The 25,895-nt window shown below is 35.9% G+C and overlaps 1 protein-coding gene across 4 annotated transcripts in view; it reads left to right on the forward strand.

Moving 5' to 3' along the window:
• XRN1 (5'-3' exoribonuclease 1) overlaps positions 1–23,179 on the forward strand; it is a 119,739-nt gene extending 96,560 nt beyond the window's left edge. For 3 of the 4 annotated variants that reach the window (XM_015080429.3, XM_027061688.2, XM_053221353.1), the window contains 11 exons: positions 1,719–1,827; positions 6,471–6,532; positions 8,033–8,143; positions 8,300–8,422; positions 8,883–9,042; positions 11,195–11,376; positions 12,980–13,093; positions 13,188–13,290; positions 16,747–16,785; positions 17,135–17,295; positions 18,301–23,179. In XM_015080429.3, the coding sequence (XP_014935915.1) occupies positions 1,719–1,827; positions 6,471–6,532; positions 8,033–8,143; positions 8,300–8,422; positions 8,883–9,042; positions 11,195–11,376; positions 12,980–13,093; positions 13,188–13,290; positions 16,747–16,785; positions 17,135–17,295; positions 18,301–18,603 (1,467 nt within the window). In that variant the 3' untranslated portion in view covers positions 18,604–23,179. The remainder of the gene's footprint in view (positions 1–1,718; positions 1,828–6,470; positions 6,533–8,032; positions 8,144–8,299; positions 8,423–8,882; positions 9,043–11,194; positions 11,377–12,979; positions 13,094–13,187; positions 13,291–16,746; positions 16,786–17,134; positions 17,296–18,300) is intronic. The other variant, XM_027061687.2, reaches the window with a different exon arrangement.
• The last annotated feature ends 2,716 nt before the right edge of the window (positions 23,180–25,895 follow it).

Raw genomic sequence — 25,895 nt, forward strand, 5'->3', positions numbered from 1 at the left:
GGAAATCAGATTTGGTGACTCAAATGGAGCAACTCTAACTTCCTTGGTCCTCTGGGGCCTTGTGTGTAAAATTAAGGCACTGGAGTTAGATGACCTCTTTTCCATCCGTAAAACAATATTATTCAAATATTCTAGAATGTACAGGGCTCCCTCTTCAGTACTAGTGGAATTCATTAGTTTCAACTGAAACTAATAGCTAGACCTTCTATAATCTAACTCTACCTAATTCTTATATAAAGTATATCCAAATATTTGATAAAATGGTCTGTTTCAGTAAGTTTGGTCTCTTTCCTTTCACACAAGCAGATAATTCCCACCTCAGGTTATGTGTTCTTACTGTTCCTTCCACATTCCTCTCTCACTACCAAAATTCCCCTAGATCTCAGTCTACTAGTCATTTTACTACCTATTTCCTTGAGATAGAACTCAACATTTGATACTATATTTCTTCAGAATCGTCTGCATGCTGCTCCTGTTATTGGGTGCTATTTCGTTATTTATACCAGCTAAACACTTTCATATTTCCAAGAAATATGAGATCATGTATATCACTTACATCCATGAAGCATTAATAAGCAGCCTAATTTTCATCTGATGACCAAATTCTAGACAGCTCAACATGATTTTTAAAAAAGTATTCAGGGCACCTTGGTGGCTCACTCAGTTAAGCATCTGACTCTTGATCTCAGCTCAGGTTGTGAATTCAAGCCCTGCATTGGACTCCACACTGGGCATGAAGCCTACTTAAAAAAATTATTTTGTGGGGGTGTCGGGGTGGCGCAGTCAGTTAAGCATCTGACTTTGGCTCAGGTCATGATCTCATGGTTCACAAGTTTGAGCCCCCCATCAGACTCTGTGCTGACAGCTTAGAGCCTGGAGCCTGTTTCAGATCCTGTATCTCCCTCTCTCTCTGCCCCTCCCTTGCTCTCTCTCTCTCTCTCTCTCTCTCAAAAATAAAATATTTTAAAATTTGTTGTTTAGTTTTTTTTTAAGTATTCAAGCTTCTGGAAAAAGCAAAACTATGGAGACAGTGAAAGATCAGTAGTTAGCAAGGGGTTAGGGGGAAAGGATTAGTAGGCAGAGCACAGAAGATTTTTTAGGGCACTGAAAATAATCCGTATAATGGTGGATACATATCATTATACATTTGTCCAAACACACAGAATGTAACACCCAAGAGTGAACCCAGTGTAAACTATAGACTTTAAGTAATAATGAAATGTATGCAATTTAGGTTCATTAGTTGTAACAAATGTACCACTCTGGTTGGGGATGTTGACGATGGGAAATGCTATACCTGTGTGGAGACCAAAGGTTTATGAAATGTCTCTGTACCTTTCTCTCAGCTTCATTTTGTACCTAAAGCTGCTTTTTAAAAGGTCTTTACAAAATATAAAATAAAAATAAAATTTTAAATATCTTTAAAAATATTTAGGCCTTTATTGGAAAAATATGAGTAACAAATAGCTTTATGTAGATATCAAATAGAACAACCCAAAAAACTATACCCAAAACTAGAATATTTTCTAATTAAACTTATGGCATACTTTTTCTTTGAAACAGTACTGTGAACATGGGTTTTAGAGTTAGAGCTCAAATATCAGCTCTCCTGTTATTGAGTTCTACAATTTTTCTATCACTTTGAACCTCACTTTGAGGAAAAGTAGTTATAATATTAAAAGTTTGCTTAAATCATTTATAAGAATTTTAACTTTCAGATTGCAGTTCTACCTCAAGAAATAAGTCAAGTAACTCAACATCATAAAGCCGCCTTTACTGACAACACTGTTAAATGTCAGCAAAGAAAACATGAGCCTCACAAAAAATGTAAGTTTAAAGTTCAGAATAAACAAACTTATGATGCTAACTGCTTTTTTTTATTAATAAGTTTTATTGAGTTACAATTCACATACTATAAAATTCAGTCTTTTGAAGTATTTACAGTGATTTTTTTGGTGTTTTCACAAAGTTGTACAACGTATGCCACTATCTAAATTTAGAACATTTTATCACTCCAAAAAGAAACACCATACCTTTTTGCAGTCATTCCTCCAGCACCTGGAAACCATTAATTTACTTTCTACCTCTGTGGATTGACCTATTTGGACATTTCATATAATGGAATCATAACATTTGTGATTTTTTGTGACTGGCCTCTTTCACTTGGCATAATGAACATAAAGTGCATCTGTGTTGTAGTGTGTATAAATACTTCATTCCTTTCTTTTTTTAATTTTTACATTCCTTTTTATGGCTGAATAATATTCCATTGTATGAATACTACATTTTGTTTATCCATTCATCCATTGATGGACAGTTGGGTTGCTTCCACTTTGGAGCTAAAATGAGCAATGCTGCTGTGAATATCCATGTACAAGTTTTTTGTGTGAACATATGTTTGCAGTTCTCTTGGACATATACCCAATTGAATTGAACTACTGAGTCATATGTTAACTCTATGTTTAACTTTTTGTGGAGCTACCAAACTGTTTTCCAAAGTGGCTGTACCATTTACATTCCCACCACCAATATATGGGAGTCCAGTTTTTCTGCATCCTCCATAATACTTGTTATTGCTCATCTTCTTTATTCTAGCCATCCTGGTAGGTATAAAGTGAAATCTTTGTGGTTTTCATTTGTGATTCATTAATGACTAATAAAATTGAGGATCTTTTCATGTCCCTATTGGCAGTTTGTATATTTTCTTTGGAGAAATGTCTACTCAAATCCTTTGCTCATTTTTTGATTCATTCATTCATTCATTCATTTATTTATTTATTTATTTATTTATTTATTTATTTTGAGAGAGAGAGAGCATGAGCAAGCAAGCTGGGAGGAGACAGACAGAGAGAGAGAGAGAGAGAGAGAGAGAGAGAGAGAATACCAAATAGGCTCCATGCTCATTGTGGAGCCTGATATGGGGCTCAATCCCATGACTGTGAGATCATGACCTAAGCTGAAATCAAGAGTCAGACACTCAAGTGACTGAGCCACCCAGGCACCCCACCTTTGCTGATTTTAAAACTGAGTTACTTTTCTTTTCATCCTTGAGTTGTGTGAGTCCTTTATCAAATCTGTATACTAAATGCTTATTCAGATATTTGATTTACAGATATGTGCTGTCATTCTGTGGGTTGTCTTTTTAACTTTATAGCGTCCTTGAAACACAGAAGTTTGTAGTTTTGATCAATTCTAATTGATCTATCTTTTCTACTTTTCTTTGGTTGCTTGTGCTTTAAGTGTCCTATCTAAGAAACCATTGCATAATCTAAGGTCACAAAGATTTACACTCATCTTTTCTCCTAAGAGATTTGTAGTTGTAGCTCTTATTTTAGGTCTTTATTAGTGTCTGTATATGGTATGAGGTAGGGGTCCATATTCCTTCTTTTGCATGTGGATATCCAGTTGTCTCAGCATCATTTGCTGAAAGACTATTCTTTTCCCATTGAATTCTTCTGGCACCCATTGAATTTTCTTGGCCCCCTTGTTAAAAATCAATTGACTATAGATGAATGGGTTTATTTCTGGCCTGTTAATTCTGTTCCACAGATGTATATACCATCTTTATGCAAAGAATACCCTTTTCTTGTCTTGATCTTTCGGGTAAGCTTTCAGTCTTTCAGCTTAAGTGTAATGTTAGCTGTGGGGTTTTGGTAAATGCCCTTTATTAAATGAGGAATTTCCCTCCTATTCCTAGGTTGTTGATTTCCACCACCACCCCCCCTTGGAGGGAGGGATATTGGATTTTGTCAGTTGCTATTTCTGTGCTTAATTAAAATGATATATTCCATTCATTGTTTTCTCTGTGGTGAACCAACCTTGCATTCTTGGGATAAATCCCCCTAGGTCACGGTGTATAATCTTTTTATATGCTATAAGATTTGATTTACTAGTATTTTATTGAGGATTTTGGCATAGAATTATAGAGTGGGGATTGAGACTAGGGCAAGTTAAAAAGCCCCTAAGCTCACTGTTCTGAGAGTCCGACTTTTTCCTTGAATAAATACTCCCCGGATTGCTAAAAGCCTTTGATTCATTTCCATAGTTCTGAAAATTTGGATTTTGGTAATTTGTGCCCATTTTCTTGCTGCTTTTATGGAGGAGAGAACTTTTAGAAGTCCTTACTCTGACATTTTTGCTGATGTCTCCTTACTACTTTTTGAGATAAATTTTATTTAATATAATCCAGTTACTTTTCTGTGTATAAACATTTGCTTATTAAATTACTCCAACCTATATTACAATTTTTTATTAAAAATATGTATTAGGCACCTGTGTGATTCAGTTGGGTAAACATCATACTTTGGCTCAGATCATGATCTCACAGTTTGTGAGTTTGAGCCCTGTACCAGCTGAGCTTGAGCCCCACTACTGGTGAACTCAAGCCCCACTTCGGGTGAGCACAAGCCCTGTTTCGGGTAAGCTCAAGCTCCGCTTCAGGTGAGGTCGAGCCCCACCTTGGGTGAGCACGATCCCCACTTCGAGTGAGCCCTGCTTGTCTCTCTGTCCCTTTCTCTGTCTCCCTCTCTGCCCCTTGTGGGATTCTCTCTCTCCCTATCCCTCTTTCTCTGCCCCTCACTCACTTGTGCCCTCGCTCTCTAAAAAAATAAAATAAAAATAAAATCTTAATAAATAAAAGTATGTATACTGTGTTGCAGTATTCTCTTAACATAATTTGTACATTTTTATTTTTTTCATTCCTTCAGTAGTGTTTACTGTGTTCCAGGCACAGTAGGGAATGTAGATGCAGAGATAAGAATCTTCATCTTGCAGTTACTTTTTCTCTTCTCTTGATCAGAATATTCCCAAATTGCTGAAAATTGCTCTTTGTGTTCAAAATATGACTCAGTTGTTATTCATTCATTTATTTATTCAGCTGCTACTGATTGAGCTGTTATGTGCAAGGTACTGTTTTAGGTGCAAGGGATATATGAGTGAACAAGATAGACAAGTTTTTCAGCCTAATGGACATTACATTCTAAGGCAAAGACTGGTAATAGACAAAAAAACCTATTCAATAAATTTCATAATCTGTAGTAATTATAAGTGCTATGATGAAAAATAAAGCAGATTAAAAGTATAGATAGGGGTGGTATTTTAAGTACAGTGGTCAAGGGTTGCCTCTCTGAGGACATAAGTTTTGAGCAGAAACACCAAAAAAAGGGAGTGAAATGGGGTAAGTTATGCAGAACGTTTGAAGAGCTTTCCAGTAGAGGAAATATCAAGTGCGGAGTCCTGAGTCTAATTTATTATATTTGATATATGCATGTATCTTTTGTGTGTGTGTGTGTGTGTGTGTGTGTGTGTGTGTGTGTGTATCTTATATATATTATAATAATGGTCTTTTAAAATATTTTTTTTAAAAAGCTATTTTCAAAAAAATTTTGTGGTCTTATAACTTTGGTTCAGTTTGACAACCACTTTGCACCAGTATCTATATGTTATTTTTGTTTCATTTAGGTTTTTAAATTAAATATAGATTGATACCCTATAAATCTGATAAATATAGCTTAAAGGTTCTATATTTAATTGGAATGCATTGTGATTTTTCTTCAAATTATTATTTACATGAGTGCATGTAACTACATTAGTTAGAATTCCAGTTTTGTTGTGTGTGTCTCAACAAAGGCTTAATGTCAGTACATGTTAACTTGCTTTTTCTTTTCCTCACTTTTGCAAGATTACTTCCTTCCCTTCTTCTTTTCCTTACCTCCCTTTCCTCCTCTCCCCTCCTCTATTTCCCCTCTTCTGTTCCCTGTCTTCCTATTTTTGCTCATTTCTTACCACCTCTGTTCATCTCCCCTTCAACCTCCTTCCCTTCCCTTCTCCTTCCTTCTTTTCTCACCCTCTCTTTCCTCCTTTGTCCCTTCCTCCCTCTTTTCCTCTTTTTTCCTTTACTCCTTCGTCTTCTAATTTATCCTTTTCATGTTTCTTACCATTCTCCCAATTTACCCTTAACAGAAATACTAAAATAGCTTCCTAGTTTTTCTCTTACTCTTTATGCCACTGCCATATTTTAATCTTCCTAAGGCACAATTCTGATGAGATCACTACTTGCTCAAAACCTTTCTGTCATTGGTTGCCCACTGCTTACTGGATTAGCTCCATTATATTCCTTGATCTCCAGTGGAACTAGTCTAGTAAGAGTTCCATAAATACATTCCTTGCTTTCTGCTTCCATTTCTGTTCTCCTGTTATTTCCTTTGCCTGAAATGTTTAGCCTCCCTTTGCAAACCTACATACTTCAAGGCTCATTTACATGTCACACCTTTCCTTTTCTCTTGTTGTTATCTGTGAGTATATCTTCTTCCGCTCATCCAAATTAAAAGTTTTTCAAGGTCTGGGCCTTTGTCTTCTTAGAATTCTGTGAATTTTCAATACAGAGTCTTGCTGTGGTAGATATTTGGTAAATTTCACTAGTTTGCAGCAATACTTTTCACTTACCAAAATTCCTATTTTCTTGTCTCTAGTTAAAGAAGAGTGTAAGAGTCCTAAAACTGAGAGCCGGTCACAAAAAATGTCAAATAAGCAGGTAAGCTTTCTTAAATCAAATTCTAGTAGCCAGCTTTTTATTACAGTGGGTAGCTGTGTGGCATCTGAATTTTGCTGCCCAAATCCATAAGTTGCCCAAATCTGTAATCACTTGGATGGGAAGTTACACAGCTAGAGTCAGGATTTGGAACTAGAGATACTTATACACACATACATATATATAAATACATAAACAGATATGTATTTAATAGTTGGGTGGCTTTGAGCAACTCACTACATCTCTTATAGCCTCAATTTCTTCATCTTTTCTTTTTTTAGAGAGAGAGCACGAGCAGAGGAGAGAGGCAGGGGGAAGAGAGAGAATTTTAAGCAAGCTCCACGTTTAGCGCTGAGCCCAACATGGGGCTCGATCCTACAACCCTGGAATCACAACCTAAGCCAAAATTAAGAGTCGGTCGCTGAACCAACTGAGCCACCAAGGTGCCCCCTTAATTTCTTCATCTTTAAAATGCAGGGTTGCCTGCATGGTTCAGTCAGTTAAGCATCCAGCTCTTGATCTCAGCTCAGGTCTTAATCTTGGGGTTGTGAGTTGGAACCCCACGTTGGGTTCAGCACTAGGCTTGGAGCCTACTTTTATAAAGTAAATAAATAAATAAAAATTAATTAAATGGAGATAAAAATAGATTTATCTCACTTGATACATTTAGTCTGTATATACATACATACAAACATACCTACGTACATAAATGTATGTATGTATGTATGTATAAAATCTGTGGAAATATGTGTATATTCAATGATTCATTTAGGATCAACATAGCAAAGTTAATGATTAATTGTGTGGAGTAGCTTGGTGTTGGAGGAAGCTGAGGTTATTTATGTTTGCCTTTGTATAGTCTCTGCTGATTGATAAGGAGAGTATATGCATTTTATGATCAAAGAATAACAAATTTTTACTCTAAAAACATTCAACACATATACTTATGGTATATGTACTTTCTATATGCATATTTTTTAATTTTTTAAGAATTTTATCTCTTATAAGTTAGTCATATATCAAATACATAAAAGGCACCTTAGCAGAATATTTGGCACATGCCAGGTTATCAGCAAATGGAACCCATTAATATTTAGATACCAGTAATGGTTGACTTTTAAGGCCCTCTTTTTCTGAAATTCTTATGCTATAATTTCCTTTCTTCTAGGAAGGGATTTATAAACTTTGTTATGGGTTCTTTCTCAGAATAGTGTTTTTAATGCTAAAATACTTAAGATTTGAAAGAAAATTAATTGTATTGAAATGCAATTAGAATCACCACTATTGCTTCATTGAAGGAATATTCATAATTGAAGGAAATGCTAAATCTCATTTAGAAGTTAATGAAGATGCAAATCTAAGTTTTTTCCTCATCCAAGTTTACAAGCCCCATTTTTAAGATATAAAAGAAAATGGCACTTAAAAATTTTTGCAGTAATTTATTTAGAACACTATTAAATGGCAGCTATTTGCACAAAAAGCTCATTCTTAACTCTTTTATAGACATTTGGAGGGCCTGCCAAATGTAATATTAAGCTATTGAAGAGAAATGAAAGTGCAGAAGTCTCAGAAAACCAGAAGGTTCTGACTGGTTACCCAAATGCTGTTGATAAGGTAAAAGACCATTTTTTCAATTTCTGTTGGCCAAACTTTAGCAGCTGGGAAGATGATTGGGTGAAAATTCAAATGATCGTTTTTGTACCTAAAATTCTTAGCTTTTTCCGTGTCCTCATATTTTCATCTTTATGCACAAAATATTTATTCTTTTAGCCTAACCCTGGAATTGAGAACTTTTTAGCATCCTTGAATATCTCCAAAGAAAATGAAGTACAGTCATCTCATCATGAAGAGCCTCCAAGTGAAGAACTTTTGTCACCACAGTCATTTGCTATGGTTTGTGTTCTGTAGGAGCTTTTGTACTGTCTGTAGTAATTTTACTATTGTGGCGCATGCATACATACCCCATGCAACTGTTACAACACTTTTATGTCCTGTGGACTGGTATGTTGCATCATTATTGTCCTCTTGTAGGGAAAACCAGGCTTCCCTGGGCATTTTAGTTATCCGTATGTTTGGTTTTTTTAGACCTGTATGTTTGCTTTTCAAACATTGCCACCAGGTAATTTGGTCAAGTTAAGCAGAAGAATAAGTACTGTTTCTGTGGCAGGAAATGTGGACATTTTGTTTCAACTCTAGACTGTTGATTTTGCTCATTCCTTACCTGAATGTAATTATCATCTTAATTTTTAACACTAGAACTCACTAAAAGAAAGGTTAATAAGCTCTGTAACTCTAAGGTTAACTTTTCTCCACCTACCCCCACCATCTCCATACCAATTATTTTCAAAAACAGAAAGGAACTCGGATGCTTAAAGAAATACTAAAAATTGATGCCTCTGATACTGTGGACCATAAGAACGAAATGAAGCAGTTTGGTAATGAAGCCACTGTTTCCTCTAATAGAAGAGATGAATATGGACCTTCCTCACAGCCTCAACAAAATAAGAAATTAAGTACGTGAACAAAGTACTAGTACTAGTAACCAATATCATTTCAGATGTTCCGTTCATTTGGGTTGTTTTATCATGTGCTTTTGAAGATAAAACTACTTGTAGTTTTAAAAGAGTATAATGAAGAGTAACAAATAAGAATGTAATTTTTATGCTGTGTCATTAAATAATAATATAACTCTGTAACTAATAGCTCTATAGTCCCTAAATGTCTTCTTATGATTACTTAAATTGTGCTTTTGCAGATACTCATTCTGTAGTGCCCAAACCTAGACAAGTTTTCACATTCTAGCTTTTTTTCCCTCAGTAATTTAAAAATAGTTTTGTAACTTAAATACATTATTTAACTTTACTAAGATTTTAAGGGTTTTTTTCATATTTATAAAATGAGAATAACATTGTAAAGGACTCTTGCAATAACTATATGATACATACAAAGCAGCTTGCACTGTGTCTGGCATATTACAGGTACCAATATACCTATAATTGATATAGCATTATGTTCTAATAGCTTGGCCAATAGAAGAAGCTACAAAATCAATTATAAATAATTAATGGAGGTAGACACTGTAAAGTGGGTGCTTACCTTAAAATTTTGAAGCCTATAGCATGCCATCTGGCAAATACATAGCCAGATTGGTTTTTTTAAGTTTATTTATTTATTTTGAGAGAGAGACTGACTGAGAGCACAGGAGGGGCAGAGAGAATCCCAAACAGGCTCCACACTGTCAGCACAGAGCCAGATGTGGGGCTCAAGCCCACGAACCGCAAGATTATGACCTGAACCGAAACCAAGAGTCACACTCTTAAATGAACTTAGCCACCCAGGTGCCCCATAGCCAGATTTTAGTACACATCCATATTTGCCCCTACTGTCTCTGTCCCCTATACTTCAGTATTTTGTCTGTATAATTATCTGCAAAAGCCTACCAGGAAGAATGACTAATGCAAAAGTACGTGGGGACAGAAATTTCTCAGGTAAAACAAACAAACAAACAAACATCAGTTTGAAATAAGCAGAACTGACTTCATTAAGCACCAAAATCTGGAACAGAATCAGAGCCCAGCTTCATTTATTTTATATTCCAGTGAATAATAAGATAATCAATTTAAAATTTGAGTAGCTATTAGGAAACTATCCTGGTGACAGACATGCTCTTGGAATAACAAAACTGGAAAAAGATGGTCTTGCTGTCAAAAAACAAGTAACTTTTATTTCAGAATAATGAAGAATATATCTCTTAAGAGTCGAGAGCTCAGAATCCAGCCCAAGTAACAGAGTTTGCAAGTTGTGTGGCTTTAGGCTAGCAACTTAACCTTTTTTTTTTTAAATCTGTAACGTGACAGGTTTAGGTTCATTCTTCACTGGGGTATGCTCTTTTGTTCTATTAGTTTGTTCATCCTAAAGAATGTGAACTCTTAGAATGTTTTAATCATCTGTAAAAGCACTTGAAAGGGTTACTTTTAGAAAAACTTTTAAGCAGCTTCATTTTGGAGCAATAAGACCATTTATCCATGTGTCTCAGAATGTAGGATGGAATTTTGACAAGAATGAACCCAAAGCCTCAAAACTTAAGAATTAATTGTAAGGTGCTTGGGTGGCTCAGTCCTCTGAGCGTCCGACTTCGGCTCAGGTCATGATCTCACAGCTTGTGGGTTCAAGCCCCACATCAGGCTCTGTACTGACAGCTCAGCGCCTGGATCCTGCTTCAGATTCTGTGTCTCCCTGTCTCTCTTCCCCTCCTCTGCTCATGCCATGTCTCTCTCCGTCTCTCAAAAATAAATAAACTTTAAAAAAAAAAAAAAAGAATTGTAAATCAGCTCAAAAAAAAACTATTTGCTTATTCAAATTTTGCTTTGCTCAAAAATAACTATGTAGTCATTAATCTCTCAAGATGTCAGTTTTTGGCAGTCAGCTACTTACCATGTTTTAAAATCTTCATCATGAATCATTACTCAGTTACAGTCATTTAAAAATCTGTATTGAATTCTTGGTAATTTTAGGCAGTACTAGATAGTTCTTCTATTTGCTTCATGGGAGATTCCTCTTTTCACCTTTTAACAATTTTTTGCTTGCTATCTGTAAAACCCTACAATAACTGCATAGTTCAGTATATCATTTAATATAGATATATTCTTTTCTCTTTTTTGATAGCATCTTACATGAATAAGCCTCACAGTACTAGCGAATACCATAATGTTCAGCCTATGGACCATGTGTGTTGGCCTGCTCCCAGCCATATCCCTCCTGTGTCCACACCAGTAACTGAACTTTCTCGAATTTGTTCCCTTATTGGAATGCCACAACCAGATTTCTCCTTTCTTAGAACACCACAGGTATAGTATACTACTGTTCCATTTATTTAAGTTCTTTAACACTGATCTTAAATAGATTAACTGAAAATCTTTGGCTAAAAATAATATAATGGAGCTGAGTTTTTATACGTTATGAGCAACATAGATTTATTCTTCCTACTATGGCTCACTCATATTTATGCCAGAGCCCTCAGAGATGCTGACAGAGAGGAACCTGGGCAGCACGTAGTCTTGGACAGATTGATAGAGCTAGGGATCTTGGTCTATAGCAGCAATTTTCAAAGCTTTGGCCTAATAAACTCCCACCTTTTTTTTTTTTTTTTGAGGACCCCAAAGGATTTTTGCTTACTTGTTTTATATCTATATTAACTGTATTAGAAATTAAAACAAAAAATTAAAAGCATTATTTATTAAAAATAACCTTTCAAAAATTTTAGTGAGTGGCACTGCTCTACACTTTTACAAATCTTTTCCATCTCTAGCTTAATGGAATAAGCTAGATTCTCATATCTGCTTCTTACTATCAATCTCTTATGATTTGTTTTGGTTAAAATACATGAAGAAAATCTGGCCCCAGACAGACTGATAGTTAGAGAAAAGGAGGGAATTGTAATAGCCTTTGCAGATAGTAGATACTTTTTGATACTACATTAAAATATGGTATTTTCTTAGAAGTTAGTTGCAGTGTAGAATCTAAAGCTATATCAGTGAATTTTTTGTCCTCTATATACTTGTGAGAAACTGAGAGTGGAAAAGACAAATAGCACCTTAATATCATTATTAAAATAGTTTGGACCTCAAGGACCTCCTGAAAGGGTTTCAGGGACCCCCAGGGGCCCCAGACTGTACCTTGAGAACCACAGACGATAGGAAAGGTTATTTGATCCTCTTTATATCCAAGTTGTTTATATATTCTCACCTAAAACAGAAAGTAGGCTTAAACTCACAACATCACATAAAAATGACTACCTTTTAAAAAAGTAGAATTTTTAAAAAAAATTTTTTATAAAAGAAAAATGTGTAATAAAGGGTTGTAACTTCTATGTGAACATAAAATTGGACATAACCTCTAAGTCTTTTAGATTTTGGCAGTTAATTCATATTAATGAAATATCTGCTAATTGGAGGATGGTGTAAAGTAGGAGTCAGAATTTTTTTTTTTCCCAAGGGCTAGATAGTAAGTATTTTAGGCCTTCTGGGCCATATGGTCTCTGTCACACCTACTCAGCTGGGCAGTTACGGTATGAAAACAGACTTAGGCAATACATGAAAGAAGGGATTTGGCTGTGTTGCAAACACAACCCTTATTTATAAAAATAAGCAGAAGGCCTAGTTTCCGAACCTTTGGTATAAGGAAAAAATTTTGTTGGCTTTCATTTGCGTTAGGATGCCTGACCCTTCAGCTAGCTTAAAGAGCATTTTATTTTGTAAACATGGCAAGTTAAGGAAACAATTCTAAAATTTTGCAGGGCAACCCAAAACTTAAAATGATTGTCCTTTGTTGAATTTTTGAATTCTTTTTTATAGAATGTCACATGAAAGTATTCTACTTGTTTAAGCTTGAGGGGAGAAGGTCAACCTCCTAGACAGATAACTTCATAGACATTCATGTTCTCTTTTTTAGACGATGACAGTTTGCCAGGTAAAATTATCTAATGGCTTACTGGTACATGGGCCACAGTGCCATTCTGAAAATGAAGCCAAGGAAAAAGCTGCACTTTTTGCGTTACAACAGTTGGTAAGAATTAATCATGACTTCTCTACTAAACTTTTAATTAATCTCTATAGATGTTTTTGTTGCATTGTCTCCTAACTTTTAAATACTTCCTTAGGGCTCCTTAGGAGTGAATTTCCCTTTTCCTCCACCAATATTTCCAAATTATCCTCCTGCTGTACCACCCGGAACCATTCCTCCAGTTTTTCCTCAACCTACTGGTAAGATACTTGGCCTTTTAAAATATTTGTTATTGAGTTTCTGTTTTTAGAAAGTTCTTTTAAGAAACGTCATTTTGAGGAAACCAAAAATGTATTTAAATATCTAGGGAATGTAAGAAGGAATTGTGAGAAAAATAAGACTGGAACTAGAGATTGCAGATTTATCTAGAAATACCATTCCCCTCTATAGCCTCTAGTCTAGCTGAAGTAGGACTGTTCTTTGTTCTAGGCAGTCCCTTATTCCCCAGTAGCTGCCGACAGATGAATTTAGGTTTAAGTTAGACATCAAAACAGAGGTGGGAAAGGGGGAAGGAAAACAAGTGGAGGGAATAAAGAACAGATAAGGCTTTGAAGCTGTGGATGTGAAAGAAACTGCCCTTGATGATGAAGCTTCAAAATGAAGAATGAGGAGTTTCTAAGTTTACTGTGTGTCTCTTAATATTCTCTCATAACTGTCTTCCTCTTTCAAATGTAGAGCCTGAGTTATCAAGCAGGTAGCTCCCTGCTTCCTGTAGCCATTTGGGATCTTCCTAGTGTTCTGAGGGAATAAAATGGTCACTCTGTAATCAGAGCTCTTTTTGTCCAGGGTCTTTTACTGCCTGACTTTGCAAAAATCATATAACTTCTTTGGGAATCCATTTTCTTATTTATGCTAGACTGTGTCCAGGATTTCTTTGAGACTACCATTTTATAATTTTATGATTCTAAATCTTAAGCTTATTAAACTTTTCTTTTATCACCCCTTTTTCCTAATAGCAGTTGGCTTCTTTATATCCTACTCATTATATTTTAAAACCAATCATTTGTTTATTTCAGGTTTAGAAATTTTATTTTCTGAGATATTAGTGTAGGAGCTCTACACAGCTAATCCTCACTACAAACATTAGAAAACTTAATAATGCATATTAAACAAATTATCTCTTCTCTTGGCCCACACTACATGAAACTGAACAATAAATTATTTTAAAAGTGTAAACCTTTTACACTTATAAGGACAGAGAGCTAAAAGAAGAAATATCAGCAGATTAGAGATTTGAAGAGTTTATGATGAGAAAAGCAATTCACAGAGTAATAACTAATTTAGCAGAGCAGGGATAAGCTCCCCTAAAGTATCTGTAGAAGATAATCCAAATGAGATGATGAGCATCTCTCCTCCCTCATAAATCCTAAAAGTTTCAGAGCTTGAAAGTATCAGAAGCTATCAGAGCTTCCATTGAGGCATGGGCTGAAAAAAGGGGGATTGTTTCAAAGTCTGTATGTGGAGAGATGGGACTCCTCAGATACCACCCCACACAGCCCCTTCAGGCAAAGCGCTGGAAGTATATTCTCCAGAGGACTCTCTAGATTCGGGAACACCAGGCACAGAGTACAAATATTTGGCTGAAAACTGAGATTAAGGTAAAGTTCCTTTTCCTTATCCTGTTCTCAGTTTGTAGCCAGCCATAGCTCATGTAGGAAGTTGGAAGATGGTTCTTTTCAGAAATTCACTGAACTATAAAGAAAATACCTGCTGACTTTTAGAGAATATATATATATAGTGCAAGTAAAAGCCAAGAGATTTCTTTTTTTTTTTTTAAGTTTATTTAGTTTTGACAGAGAGAGAGAAGACAGAGCCTAAGTGGGGGAGGGGCAGAGAGAGGGAGACACAGAATCTGAAGCAGGCTCCAGGCTCTGAGCTGTCAACACAGAGCCCGATGCGGGGCTCAAACTCACAGACCACGAGATCATGACCTGATCCTTAGTCAGACACTTAACCGACTGAGCCACCCAGGTGCCCCAGAAAAGCCAAGATATTTAAATGTTAATCAGGAGAAAAAACTTCAGCATCAGATTAACATTTTTAAGTTATTTTATAGATTCCTACTTTATGATATGAAAAAGTCCCAGTGGAAAAAAATGGAGGAAAGTGTATTTTATGTTTAGAAAAATGATTCATTGGGGAAATTGTGGAGTTGATCTATGCATAAGATTACTATAACATCTTTTAGGGGCACCTGGATGGCTCAGTCGGTTATGCTCCCAACTCTTGATTTCAGCTCAGGTCATGATCTCACAGTCGTGAGATCAAGCCCCAAGTTGGGTTCTAAGCTATACATGGAGCCTGCTTAAGATGCTCTCTCTCCCTCTCCCTGTACCACTGCCCTGCTTGCACACGTGCTCCCTCTTTCTCTTTCTCAAAAAATAAATAAATAAATAAATAAATAAATAAATAAATAAATGAATGAATGAATGAATAAATAAATAACAATATAGCACCTTTTAAATAGATCTTCTTAACATTATGACAGACACCAGAGTTGCTTATAGGTAGTATCAAGGCCTAATTTTATAAATATTTTTAGCATTTTTCATCTTAAAAGTTTTTTTCATGCAAGAATTTGTACATGTTTAATTCAGAATACTAAAATACATTATGATTCTTTTCTCCTGATCCAAAACTTTTTTCAGTGGCTGAATTATCAAACTATCCTATCTTATAGGTCTGGCTGCCTTTTTACTTCTCTGAAAAGAAATTTTGAACACAGTACATATCTTCCTTCAGTGGCAGTGTGTGGTGTCTCACTCGTCATTGTTTAATGTAGTAGTTCCCATATGCGGCACTGGTACTAACTGAATAAGAATCCACCTGTGGAGCCCATGAACAATACAGATTCCTTGGGTTCCTCAAAAAATTAAGAATAGAGATACCATATGATCCAGCAATTCCACTTCTGTGTATCTACCCAAAGAAAACAAAAACACTAATTCAGAAAGATGTATGCACCCTTATGTTCATTGTAGTATTACTTACAATAGCCAAGATATGGAAGAAACCTAAGTGTCCATCAAGGTACAACAGAGAAAGACAAATATCATATGATTTCTTCTATATGTGGAATCTAAAAACAAACAAAACAGAAACGGACTCATAAAAAGATTGAACTGGTAGTTGCCAGAGGAGAGGGAGTTGGAGGATGGGCACAAGAGGTGAAGGGAACTAAAAAATACAAACTTTCAGTTTTGTACTGATCAAGTCAGGGAGATGAAAAAGTACAGCAGAGGGAATGTATTCAATAATATTTTAATAACTTTGTATGGTGACAGGTAGTTACTACACTTGTCATGGTGAGCATTTTGCAATGCATATAAATATCAAGTCAGTATGTTGTACACCTGAAACTCATATAATCCTGTATGTCAGCTGTGCTTCAAAAAATACAGATTCCTGGGCCTCTGTGAGTCTGGTTTACTAGGTCTGAGGCCTTGCCTAGGAATCTGTATTTCACAAGCTCCCCAAATACTCAGATATAGAAATCAGGTTTGGAAACCACTGGTTCAGTGTGCTTTTAATATGAAACAAAATGTAATGTTTTAAATCCTTGAATTACAAATATTAGAATAGGGAAAAGAAAGATTCTACATGTCATATGAAAGTGATCAGATTTCAAGACTTGAGTTTTTTTGGTTTTTTTGTAGGCTGGGATCACTATGGAAGCAACTTAGCACTGGGGGCAGGTGAGATCCTTAAGATTTCTCTCTTTTTCTCCCCCAAGGGACAGTTTCATGATCCTTTTATTATTTTTTTAAATAGTATTACAAATATTCCTGAAGTTCATATTAGTATATGATACCATTGGCCTTTGTAGGCCAGACAGCATGATAAGCTGACTTCTATAGATGGCTTATGGTCCTAAGGGGGTGTCCCGAGGTATAATGTTGTAAGCAAGATTAATCATAAGTTAAGTGTATATATGCCCTTTGCCAAAATGATAAAAGCCAAAAAAAGGGTAGCAGAAGGTCTTAAATTTCAGGGTTTTGATGGTACTATTTTACTGAAAAAGAACTTTTCCATGATTTTTAACAGCTAATATAATGCCTTCATCATCTCACCTCTTTGGCTCAATGCAATGGGGACCACCAGTGCCAGTTCCTGGGAAGCCTTTTCATCATGCTTCATATTCTGGGACCATGCCCATGGCTGGGGGAATGCCCAGTGGTGTGCACAATCAGTTCATACCTCTACAGGTGAGACCTGAAAAGAGAATTACTATATATATATGTGTGTGTGTGTGTGTATATGTGTGTGTGTGTGTGTATATATATATCATATATGACATATGTATACACATGTATATGTATACATGCATATACATGTGTGTACATATGTGCACACATGTGTATACATATGCATATACATGTGTATACATGTGTATATGTATGCATAAATACATAAGTGTGTGTGTGTGTGTGTATATTACATTTTATTTATTTTTGATAGAGACAGAGCACAAGTGGGGGAGGGGCAGAGAGAGACAGAGACACAGAATCCGAAGCAGGCTCCAGGCTCTGAGCTGTGAGCACAGAGCCCGATGCAAGGCTTGAACTCACAAACCGCGACATAATGACCTGAGCCAAAGTCAGACACTTAACTGACTGAGCCACCCAGGTACCCCAAGAATTACTGTATTTTTTAGAGAGTTCATTTTTTAATGCTCAAGGACTATTGAGAAAAATTTGTTTATTTAATAATTACTGATTCAAGGCCAACTAGAAGTCCAGTACTGGTCTGCATGCTAAGAATATATATTATGACCATTAGTCGGGGCAGCTGGCTCAGTTGGTAGATCATGCGACTCTTGATCTTGGAGTCGTGAGTTTGAGCCCTACATTGGACGTAGAGATTACTTTTAAAAAATTAAAAATAATTTTTTAGAAAAAAATAATACATTTTGACGAGTGGTGATCAATCTGACCTGGTTCCTGCTATCTTGAGTTTGTGTTCTAATAATTAATAATTGCAGCAAGTAACATTTTTTTCTAGCACAAGTGATTTTAAAATCAGGAATATAAATTTTCTTTAAGTTATGGAGAATTTTTAAATATTTAAATGCCTTTAATTGCTGAAGTCTGGTTTGGAGATTATAAGTAGAAATCACAAGTCAGCATTATTGACAGATATTAGCAACATGCTTAATGACACTAGTTTTTTCTGCCTGCATTGTTAATTAATGATGCTTTTATTCCTTAAAGGTTACTAAGAAAAGGGTTGCAAACAAAAAGAACTTTGAGAGTAAGGAGGCCCAGAGTGCTCCAGCTACCCCACTTCAGACTAGCCAGCCAACATCTTCCAATGTCACCAAAGTGATTCCACAGGAGACTTCATCAGCTTCCTTAAAGTCCTCTCAAATTACTCAACCTGCTTCTTCTTTTCAAGTTGAAGGCGCCTCCCAAGGCCACAGTATGTCTCACCACAAGTCAACACCAAGCTCTTCTTCAAGAAGAAAATCAAGAAAACTGGCTGTCAATTTTGGTGTTCCTAAACCTTCTGAATAAATTTGGTACTTGGAATTAAATTAATTTCTTTTCTTTCCAGCCAGCTTTTTAGAAATACATATCTGTGTCTCATAAAAAATTGGAATGTGCTATTTTAAAATAATATGTTTCAATTAAAATTTTTGATTTGTTGTCAGGCACTTTTCGTGCTATATCAAATTGTGCATCTTAAACATGTACAGTTTGTTTTACATCAATTATACCTCAGTAAAGCTGTAAAAAAGAAAAAAAGCTAAATTAAACCTTGTGTTAAAATAGTATCAGTGGACTAAGCATTAAAATGTACCACTCTAACTATTGGCCTCATCATTAGAAGCATCCTAAACTATGACGTAGACATCATAGTGCAATAATAATAAATTTTGACACTCTTGAGGGATAATTAAATGGAGCGTGAAAATCGGGCCTCAAGTATAATTTACCAAGTGTGGATTTTATTTCTCTTTTTAATGATGTAACAAGTTTATCAGGAGAATGGCTCTTATTTATAAGTATTTTAACTTAGGTTTTGTTGTCTCTGAGGGTCCTTTAGACCTGCTGTGAAACGATCACACTTGTGGTGGTGCTGCCAGTTTTGCTTTATTCTAGATTTTGTACCAAAGCAAGTTTAGAATATTGGTCAGAGTATTTCATTTAACTGCTTAGAACTATAAATAGCAATCTAGATTTGAGCAAGTAATTACAATTTTTTAGATTACTCAAAAACCAGCATTAGTAATTTCTAATAAATTTAAGTTTCAAAATCTACAGGGTACAATGACCACAAATTAACCTTCTAACAGAGTAAAGTAAAATCTATTAATCATGTTGTTAGTTGAAATAAATTGTGTTACTCTTTTGTATAGCTTTTTACCTGCTTACCTAAACATATGTGAGAGCTCCACTGTTGATCCTTGTAGTGCTTCTTGGGACTGATGAAATTCTAATTTTTAAAAAAATTCTAAGGTGTGCTATAATACAGGCACAATCAGTTTGTGGTGTACTTAATTTACATGACAAATGCCTGTCTCATTCTGTTCCCACATTTTTAGCTTTATGCTGAACTGTTCAGTGACGCTGGCATTTTGTCTTTGCATGTCATGTGTGGGTGTGTAGCGTTCAAGCTATGGCTGTTGAAATTATTTTAGAATTTATGAAAACTTCTCAGTGGTACCAGGGCCTGAGTTTTTATATATATATTTATCCTTTAGTTTTTGTGATATGCTTATATTTTTAAGGAAGTAAGTTATCATACTTTTTTAAGAGTAGAAACCATAATGTTTATATGGAGCTGCTTATTATTATATCCAGTTTCATTGAACTCATTAAAAACTCTGCCATGAGTCTTAAAGTAGTCTATTTGTTTTTTAATGCTGGCATTGAACTAAATGGATTCCTTTCTCTAACTGCTGATTTCAGAGTTTCTCTATATGTTAATAGGATATTTGTATATTAGTAGTGCCTTTAGTGTAAGAGATAAATGTTCATTATCTGGCATTTATTATAGTCATGTGAGTTTCTGTGATTTTATTTTCTGTTAATTTTCCAGATTCAAATGTTCATTGGTTCCCAGCATTCCCTTGTTGGGAATGTTTATCTGTAGTGGGATATTGAATAATGAGGCTGAAATAATTCTCAATATTTGTCCTCATTATCTCACAGACTCTCTATTTATTTTAAAAGGAAACATCTATTATAGGAATACAATACAAAAAAGTGAAATTATGACTGTAATTTTCTGTCAAGTGTGTAATATTTTTCACCTTATGTACCTGTACAAACCAGCAGTCAAGAATTGTCTCACTCATCATTGCCATGTGACCCCTCTAAAAATAGTGCACAACCCACATCTTTTTTAGAGTACAGAGCATGTGCCATCTTCTGAAAACTCCAAGAAAAGTTCCAACAGGCATATTGCCACCGAACTCATAAAGATATTTCCCGTGTTTGAGCAAAGTGAACTGATAATTCTCCATGCGTAGGCAGTAAAAGTGTTTTCTTTTTGTTCTTTCCTCCCTTTTTTAAAAAACATAGTATTCTAAAGGTCAAGATTAAAGAGAGATTAAAATAGGAAAGCGCTTGATAGTGACTAGATACTGGTCAAGCCTTCATGTCTTTTCCTTTCCCCCTTGTAGACCTATTCCAGATGTGGGCATGAGGTCAATAGATCAACAGGACTTGTGCCTCCCTGTGGAGGCTGTGAGAAGTAGAGGCTGTTTTTCTCTCATGATAATCTTGAGGAGACTGGATTCACTGATAGTATGGGAAACTTACAATTTTTCCCTTTTGGATGGGGCAGACTCAAACCAGCTCAAAGTATAGAAATATGCCCATTTGTTGAATCTGTTATAAACGTTCAATGAAAGCTGTGGTCTGTATAGGGCACGGAAGAAGAGAGTCCCCAAATGCTTCATGCTTCCACATAACTACAGCAGTTAAATCTAAATATTCTTATTCAATAATTTTTTTTGAGCGCATTAAATGAATTTTGAAGATTGATTCTTCTAGTCTCATCATACCTTGTTACCGTTTCCTGCATTACCTGATCATTACCTGAGTTTTATATTTTGACAGAATGTAATTGATTTAAACATCATGTAGACTAAAGTCTTAAACATCAGAGAGACAGTTGCATGGAAAATTATTTTTGCCACTGTGTGTACCTTGGTTTCAAGTTAAGACTTCCTTGCTTTTCAGAGGGATAAGTAGTTCCTTTAGAACTGAAAAGATAAGGTGTTTTTTTGTTTTTTTTTTTTCTGTTGGTGGGAGAAATAACTCTTAATGCAGGTTTTTTGTTGTTTACTTCCTCTTCTATGATCAGGTGATCAGGTATTTGCTTTGGTTTTAGACTGATATTTCCAAACTAATCCAAATTCTTCGTTTCAAGGGGAGGGTCAGTGAAGAGGTAGAAGAAGCAATCTAATTAAATAAGATCAATCACTGCATTTTCAGACTATATTTCTAGCTCAAGGAAGTAGATAAGCTGCAGGGGCTTTTTTATTCACTCACTTTTTAATCATCTGTTCTGTTTGTATTAATGAATCATACATTTTTATAATGGTAGTCTAATTTTTACATTAAGTAATTAGAACTGTCCAGATCTCCATTGAAATTAGGCCTAATGTGCTTTGTCTCATCGTTCAGAGCATCTTTTTTAAAACAACTGTGTACACTTCCACAACTTTTTGAGCTTTCTGTCTTTCTTAGGATCATATTGCTTTCAAATTACATTTTTACTGTAGAGGACAATTAATGTATTGGAAAGAAATAACTGTGACAGGCATTCTCTACTCAAAAAAAAAAATCACATAAGTTCCTTTATCGTTTTTCTAGAGATAGTGATAGTACTCAAACTGGCAGTGATCTTTACATATATTTTGTAAGCTTTGTCAGTGGAATAGTCTTTTTCATGGGAGCTTCCTTTTCGTAGTCAGGATAAGGCTTAAAATTCCAGAAATGAGTATTTTTCAAACTGACCTGGTTCGTATTTCCATCAGACTTCTCCATCTTCCACCAGGGGGCAGTAAGAGACAGTGTTGAAACAGAGAGACAACAGTGCTGAGTCAGCAGGCGTGTGGAAGTGTCAATGTTACGACACTGTGTTAAAAGCTCCGACGGCACTGATTTTTTTTTTTAAGAGGGAAAAAAATGTATAAAATAGTTTTAGTAATGAAGAATATCAGGAATATAGCTGCTTTTGTATTTGTGTGTATGTCAGTGAACCAACAATTATGCCTTGCTCAATCAATGCATTCAGCCATCTCAAGTGCAATTTGTGATGGAGACTCTGGTTTCCAATAGATACTTTTACGTAGTTAAACCTGTAAAAATTAATTTTTTTCCAGAAGTACAGCCATTGCTGTTGATTTCGGCAGTTGGTATACTATTAAATTGCCTAGGCCAAATAATTAAGCTTCTACAGATATTTTAGTATTGTGAAGCTAAATTCTCATACTGTTTCTCATGAAATAATAGGACTGAGAATTTGGTCCACAGTTGCTTTAAGTTATTTTATTCCTTTCCCTTTACAGCTAAGGGGCTTTTTCCTTTGTTTTGGGGTTTGGTTTTTTTGTTGTTTTGTTTTGTTGCTTCAGGTCTCTTACATTTTCTTTTGCTTGCACCCAGTTGCTTCTCTGAGGGTTTTCATCTATTTTGATATATGAGTAATAAATCATGTGCTGTATAATTAAAGTGTTCAACATTCTGTTCATTTAAACAATATAATTCATACATATGTATCTTAACTCATTTCTTTTCTCACATAGCTATTTTATAAGTAATTGGAATTTTTCATTAGATCTTATACAGAGCAGTATTTTATTAAAAATTCAAAAGGGAAGACTTTTATGTGCTCATTTTGTAGTTTTGGTTTTTTAAATATCTTTACATTGTCTGCAATTAAAGTGTTTTAAACTTGCATTGGAATGGACTCCGAATGTATTTTTGTGTTAAGTTGTACATTTGTAGATTTCTAGCATGAAGTTAGCCTCAAAATGTTGTGCAGAAGGATTTTAAAATATGAGAGTCATTGAAAGAGTTAAAACATCTATACATGTTAAATGCTATATGGATTTTAATTAAACCCTTGAGAATGATTTCATAAGCTGTTTTTTCTTGTATATTTACATTAGTATCAAAAGTAGAAACATTACAGTATTCACTTAAACCCTATATCTTTTTATATCTGTATCTTGAATCTATGTCATTTAAACTGAGACAGCATGGTTAGTGGAGAAAGTCTGAAGACTGTAGATTCAGATGGCCACTGTTCAGATCCTTTCTCTACTTATTACTAGTTGTAAATAAGTCATTATATTAGCTTTGGCAAGTTACATAAGGTATAAGCCTCAGTTTCTTCATCTTCTAAAAGGAAGAAAACATTCTTCATGTTAATATGTATAAAGCACTATGTACATACTAGGTGTATTACAAATGTTAGTAAATAAGGATTTATCCTTTGTATATGAAGATCTATCCCAAATATACAGTCCTCTGAATGGTGCCAAATGCCTTTATGCTTTTCCCACTGAGTCACTCTCCAGTATCCAGTTTGTAGAGTCCTTGTGCCTGACCTGGCCATCTGGGAGACTCTTCTCTCTCTGTTCTTTTTTCCTGTCATGATCCCCTGTATCTTTTCTACCATGCAAGGGAAGGTTCTTACAGAGCTACATAGAAAGAGGCTCTCATTTCTACTCATAAGACTGGGGAATCTACCAAGACTCACATCTTTCTGATATTAGCCATGTCTCACAATATAACTCCAATGCATTATTTTACCAAAATCTTCCCATGGTATGGGTGGGAAGGAGTTGGAAAGAAGGGCTTAAGGAGGGAAGAACATCTCTTCCTACTGTATCTGCTCCCAGTCTGCCTAATAAATCTCAGACTGCCTCTAGTGAGACTAGACTTCACCCAAGACTCTAAAGAGCAATCACATCTTGATACAGTATGTGGCCCCCTGATCCAGCAGGAGGCCTGTGGTCTACACTTCCCAATGGAAACTTAGCTAGCTATTTTCCCACTCCATTCCCCTAGACTGCCAGCTCCTCATATTGAGATCCATAGTAACCACTCCTCTTCACCCCAACTCTATAGCATCATTGGACTTCTCTCCAATCTTGGTACCAATCTTTTGACTTGAGCATCAAAACTAAATAAACCAAAACCCATTCAAGCTAGCTTAAGGAAAGGAAATTTGTTGCAAGAAATTGGGGCAATCTTCCAGAATACAATCCAGGAAGTACAATCAAGGTTCTCAGGACCTGAACCTTAGGGGGTTACCTTCCAGTGCACTCTGTCTCCTCTCCATGGGGCTATGAGGTCTGTGGTCTCTGTGACTCTGTAGGTCGGGTGACTCATCTGTAATAGTGGTGAGAGGGGAGGGGAAGGCAGGTCATTTTGAGCTGCTCCTACCGGCCTGTGAGTTGACAAGGAAATGCTGACCTCTCTAAGTCAGGCTCTTAAGCAACAACCACATCCTGGTCCAGCAGTTCTTACAGTTTTTACATAAAAGAAGGCCTGCAAAACAGCTTTACCCTGATAGTAACCAAAGCTCACTGTATGATGTGCCTGTAAACAGCTCTCATAAAAGGGCCATCCCAGTTAAACCCCTTCAACTTGGCAAATGGTTGCCTTTAGAATATTCCAGTGCTTGGGGCGCCTGGGTGGCTCAAACATCCGACTTTGGCTCAGGCCATGATCTGGCGGTCTGTGAGTTCGAGCCCCGTGTCGGGCTCTGTGTTGACAGCTCAGGGCCTGGAGCCTGCTTCTGATTCTGTGTGTGTCTCTCTCTGCCCCTTCCCCACTCATGCTCTGTCTCTCTCACTCTCTCTCGAAAATGAATAAATGTTAAAAGAAAATTAAGAATTTTCCAATGCTTTATGGAGCCCCCGATTCCTACAATTGTAGGAGTGTTAGCCATGTTTCACTGAGTTCCTAGATAATCAATCAATAAAAAGGTCTACTGATTACTAAGTGCCTAATATCCCAGGCCAATATTATAAATGGTTTACACAGATTATACCCTTTAATCCTCATAACCCTACCATGTAAATAGGTTTTACCTATGCAGTAGTCTGACTTCAAAACCTACACTCTTAACCACTTTGCTATAGTATAAGGTTCAGGTTTCATAATCTAGTTTTCACATCAACACTGTGTAGGTTTGTTAAAAATATACTCTCATTTTATTTGTTGTTTATTGGTATCTTTTAAGGACTTAGTACAAGCACAGCATTAACAAATAGGAATAATGGGGCACCTGGGTGGTTCAGTTAAATGTCCAACTTCAGCTCAGGTTATGATCTCGTGGTTCGTGTATTCAAGCCCCACATCTGGCTGTCTGCTGTCAGTGCGGAGCCTGCTTCAGATCCTCCGTCCCCTTCTGTCTCTGCCCCTCACCCCATCTCAAAAATAAACATTTAAAAAAATAGGAATAAGACCTAGTCTTGACTATCCATAAAGTCAGTAAAAGAAGGACAAGTAAACACGAGGCATAACACCAGTATAACAAGTCCACAAGAAAGGGGAACCTCACAGGCTGGGAAAGTATCAGGGTCTCTTTTCTGATCTAGCAGGAGGCCTGTGGTCTATGCTTAAAGGACTCAAGTGAGGGAGGAGACTGATCAGGGCTGAATTGTATGGTGCCAATTTAGACAGATAAGAGGTAAAATGGAGGTGAACATAAACACTAGGTCATAAAGAGCATTACAGACCATGTTAAAGTGTTTTAATTTCATCGTGAAGGCTATCTTAGTCAAAGCAGCTTTGGACATAACAAAATCCCACTTAAAGTAGCTCAAGAAGGGGCACCT

This window comes from Acinonyx jubatus, chromosome C2 (genome assembly GCF_027475565.1).
Source record: "Acinonyx jubatus isolate Ajub_Pintada_27869175 chromosome C2, VMU_Ajub_asm_v1.0, whole genome shotgun sequence".
Taxonomy (NCBI): Eukaryota; Metazoa; Chordata; class Mammalia; order Carnivora; family Felidae; genus Acinonyx; species Acinonyx jubatus.